The sequence below is a fragment of the Apteryx rowi genome, unplaced genomic scaffold (assembly GCF_003343035.1).
Source record: "Apteryx rowi isolate R43461 unplaced genomic scaffold, aptRow1 scaffold_492, whole genome shotgun sequence".
Lineage (NCBI taxonomy): Eukaryota > Metazoa > Chordata > Aves > Apterygiformes > Apterygidae > Apteryx > Apteryx rowi.
In genome coordinates this window covers 87849-92381 of record NW_020450752.1, presented here as the reverse complement: position 1 = coordinate 92381, position 4533 = coordinate 87849, and the positions used below count along the sequence as shown (strand labels likewise).

Here is a 4533-nt window from a genome sequence, read left to right as displayed (position 1 = left end):
CAAAACCCGCGCGCCGCCGCGTTCGAAGTGGAAGCRGGCGAGTCGCGAAGTGAAATAAATGTAGCAAATGAGGGAGGATGAGTCACGGCAAAACACGAGCGCGGCGGAGCCGGCAGCTCGCGGTGCAGCCGCCAGCTGCGAGAACCAGCCCCAAATCCCAGCGCAACCTGCGCACGGCCCCCGGCTCTGCAAGCCGTGCCGGGAAAACGGAAAGGAGATCCATCTGCTCGGCACGGCCCRGGGGTCCTTCCCAGTCCCGTTTCCCTGATGATCTCCCTCTGCCCGGCTCACGCGGAGCGATTTCACGCAGCAACCGGCCCTCACAGCCCATCGTGGGGGCCTGGTGGCATTTTTCAGCTCGCGACCCTCGCGATGGCAGCAAAACGCGATGCAGCCCCTTGGGAGCCAGCCGGCACGGGCAGGTGATTATGAGGGTGATTAACGATCCCAGGAAACGAGGCAACCGAGAGCCAAAACACACCGCGAAATCTTCATCCCCAGAGGAAGAAAAGCAGCTGCCGAGGAACGGGGTGATTTATGGCAATTCTTTTATCATTGCTGTAAAAATAGTGCGATGGGAAATGAGGCCAGCTCCAGCTTTTGCAGGAACGAGGGGCTGGATGGGAGGCGCTCACCGCGGGGCTGAAAACCAGCACGGATGCAAACGGGGACCGGGGAAGAGATACGAAGCAAATTCCTAAGGAACAGCCCCTCATTTTGGCTGAGAAATTAGGGGCTGGTCCAGATACAAAAAGCACAGTGCRGAGAGGAACAACCATCAGCAGGGACGTCCACATCCCGCAGTGCCCCCGGGACCAGGACACGATCCTGCCCCAGCGATCGATGCAACGCCCTGTTCAGGATCGATATCCCCCTGGGGAGCTGGAGGGGATATGAAAGATGGATTCGGATGCAATTATTTAAAATCCCAAAGAGCCCCCGGGGAACAGAGGCGCTGGCAAAGTCTGGAGCTTTGCAAGGGGATCATGTTAAAGATGAGGAAGGAGCACGTAGTTAGAGAGAGCTTGGATGGATTTAGATTTTTGGCTGCGATCTCCTTCCCAGCACAATTGCCGGCTGAGGTGGAAGCGGTATCGGTGCCCAGGGAGCAGGGACCCATCCCAAAGGGTGAAATTCAGGCTGTTGCTGATCGGGACAGGACAGCAGGGGACAACCGAGCTGCAAAGCAAGCCTAGCTCTGGCCCCACACACACCCCAGGGGCACAGGCAAAGAAATCAGCCTTTCATACCCTCCTGGGGCAAATCCTGCCTCTCTTGCCCGCATAACCCCTTTCCAGCAGCCATCACCCCCTCGTCTGGGCAGCAGTCACCTGACAAACAGTCCCAAACACCAGGACAAACCCCCGGCCGGGACGGGGACACCACGCACCCCCCTCAGCCCCAGCTCCCGGYGTTTTATTCCCCAGCCCGGCGCTATAAACCAGCTCCTAACCACAACGGCACGCTCCYGGGGCTGAGGCGGGTGCGCCGGGAACGCTGCTCCTGAGGCAGAAATAGCCGCGGCCGGGCAGGGACACGCGGGGGTCAGGCCAGCCCTGGGAAGCGAGCCGCCCGCAGGAACAGCGCGGCCCCGGGCTGCTATTTTTAAGCAGGCGTCTCCACCCTGCTCGTCCCGGAGCGGAGGATGCCACAGGGGGGGAACGGGGTGGCAGGGACAGCGACACACAGCAGCGTGCTTCCCAGGGCAGCCCTGCTCCCTCGACACCTGCGGCGAGGCACCCAGATCCCGAGCAGCTCTAGGTCTCTCCGGGTACCTCTTCCCGCCTCCCACAGAGCACACGGCAGCCTGCCGCTCTCCCCAGACATTTTTATTCTTTACACATGCTAGAAGAGCGTGCGCTGGGCGCAGCGCCGGCTGTGCCGCGGGGGCGCTGACCCCCTGCCAGCACAGGGACGAGGGGGACGGTGACAAAGAACACACGGGACAGGGCAGCACCGTGGGACGGGGGATGCCTGGGGAACCGCGGGTTTCGCCACGCTGGGGGCTGCGAGCGCACCCGCAGCAAGGCCTGCGCCCCCAACCTTGTCCTGCTGTCCCTGCCACCACCTCACCCTTCTCCAAGGCATCCCAGGGGACAGGACAGGGGGTTTTCACCTTGTTCAGGKGACACCCGGGCCCCTCCAAGCAGCAGCTGGGTCATTCCCCACCTGTGTCCTGCCCACAGCAGCCCCCAGCACCGAACCACCACCACCACCGAGGGCAGGGAGATGGGGCTGCCCCCAGGGAAGGGCATTTCCCTGCCATTCCCTCATACAAGGGCCACATTCACCCCCAGGGACACAGGGGACCCCCGGCAACTCAGTGGGGTCTGCCCTCAGGCCACCAATCTGGCTCTACAGTCTCCCCTTGCCCCCCCCAACTACCTCCCCCCAATGGCTTCAGGGCATCCCCCCACCCCAGCAGGCAGGGCCCCAGCTCAGGGCTGGGTGAGGAGTAAGGAAAGGCCGAGCTCCCCCAAGCCGGTGGGATCCCCCCAGCCCCACGTCTTTGCAGGGACAACACCACACCATCGGCACAGCTCTCTGAGGACAGAGGTGACACTGGGGAGGCAGGTGAGGCCAGGAGGGGGCCGTGCCCCCAGCCGGAGATGTGTGACGTGCAAAGAACGGGAGCCCAATCCRGGCAGGGGGGCCTGGGGCCACTGGGAGCGCGGAACTGGAGAGGCAGGTGCTGCTCAGGGCCCCGAGTCCTTTTTCCGTTTCTGGAAGCGGCGAAACTTGCCCTGGATAGCGAGCGCAGCCTTCTCCGTCTCAGGAGCGTTCAGGTCTATGTCGATCTCCTCTTCCTCCTCCACCTTCTTGGAGTTCCCGGCTTTGGCTATGGGGAAACCCAGCTGCCCCGGTTACAGCCTGGCTGCATGTGGGCACCCACCAGCCCCCCCAAACTCTGCCCAAGCAACCCCGGATGCACTCTGCAAACCCTTTCTCCACCAGCACCAGCCTGAGGCAAGGGCAGGACAGAGCGGTCTTATCCCCAAATCCAGCCGGGTGACATTCCCCACAGTGGGGTCACAAATCCCCATGGGACCTGGGGACAGGAGTGCAGGGTCCCAGCCAGCCCTCGTGGTGCAAGAGCGCTAGGAAAGYGGCTCCCGCAGAGCGCAGCCAAGGCTTCCTCATCCCACCAGTGCAGCACAGCCACCGAGGCGTCCGACTGCCGTAGGGTGCTCCCAGGCCAGCCCCAAGCGATGAGGCCGCCGCGCGCCCTCACCTTTCTCCTGCCCGCCGGGGGCCTCCGCGGAGGTCGATGACTCATTGGAGCTGAGCTGCAGAGAGAAGGAAAGCGGCGTTCAGGACCTTCACGTCCCCCAACACAGCCCAAGCACACACAGCCGGGGGGGGGGAGGGGGTCCCCAAATGCCGCTATGGCCAGGCTGCAAAGCCCATATGTGACCGCCTGCCACAAGGATGCTCTGAGGGCAGCGGGGAGAGGGCAGGCAGCCCTGGGGCAGGCAACCGCACTGCACACGGGACAGGGCTCAGCCCCCGTCACGGGATGCTGCATCGCTGCCGCAGACGCCAGGTTTATTGCACCGCGGTGGGCACGGGCAGGGAACGACACGATTTAATCCCCATCTGCCAGCCCCCGGGCGCCRCAGAGCCAGGTGGGATCCTGCAAGGAGCTGCCGGAGCAGGATGTCTCACCGGCTCTGCCCTGCCTGCAGCCAGCTGTGGGGCAGCCAGGCAGGCAGACAGCTTAGCTGGGCACCTGGGTCCCTCAGCGTGGGCTCCGTCACGGCTCRGGGCATCCCCGATCCGCTTAGCTGCCCCGCTGGTGGGGTTGATCCCGTYAGGAGCCCACCGGCCCGTGTCGCCAGCTGCCGCTCGGGGCCCGGCAGGTCCCTGGGTGCGCGGCCGCCCTGGGGAGCAGCAGGACCCCGAAACCCCGTGCAAAGGGGCTGGGAGCCCCCTGCCCTCCGGGAGGGCTGCTCGTTTTCAGGTCACGTCCTCCCCCCCYATCCCAGCTTGGGGCTAAAAACGGGTTTTTTCGCCCCCCTCCCCCTTTTTGGTGGGTTTTTGTTTCCATCCCGCTGCGACTTTCCCCAGGGGGCGAGTTGCCGCTGCACCGAGCCAGCCGCTCCGCTAGCCCCGTGCTGGGGGGGGGGGGCCGCACCGGCACCGGTCCCCCAGCGCCCCCCAAAACCGGGGCCGCCCCCCAACACCCCCCCCAAGGGGGCCGAGAGGGGCCCCCGCTCCCACCTCGAAGCCCGGCCGGGCTGGCAGCCCCGGAGCGGGCACCGGTCGCACCGGTGCGGTCGCCGTCCCGGCACCGGGTCCCCCCCTCGGGACCCGCAGCCGCCCGCCCCCCCCGGTCACATCGGGGCACCGGGGAGGGCTGAGCCGGTGCCCGCGGGGCCCCTCACCTCGCTCATGGCCGCCCCGCGCCGCCGCCCGGTGTGTGGCGCCGCGCGCGCCGCTCCCGCTTTTATAGGGGCGCCCCTGAGTGACAGCCGCGGGCAGCCAATGGAGGCGCGGGTCGCTCCCCAGGCCCCGCCTCCCCCCGCGCGCGCC

At 65.9% G+C, this 4533-nt stretch overlaps 1 protein-coding gene across 1 annotated transcript; it reads right to left on the bottom strand.

Moving 5' to 3' along the window:
- Positions 1–2437: 2437 nt before the first annotated feature.
- On the bottom strand, positions 2438–4398 carry PCP4L1 (Purkinje cell protein 4 like 1). The gene is made up of 3 exons (XM_026079106.1): positions 4386–4398; positions 3233–3287; positions 2438–2839 (listed from the first exon to the last, which is right to left on the bottom strand). The coding sequence occupies exons 1-3, from the start codon at positions 4392–4394 to the stop codon at positions 2697–2699; spliced, it is 207 nt and encodes a 68-aa protein (XP_025934891.1). The 5' UTR covers positions 4395–4398; the 3' UTR covers positions 2438–2696.
- Positions 4399–4533: the final 135 nt, after the last annotated feature.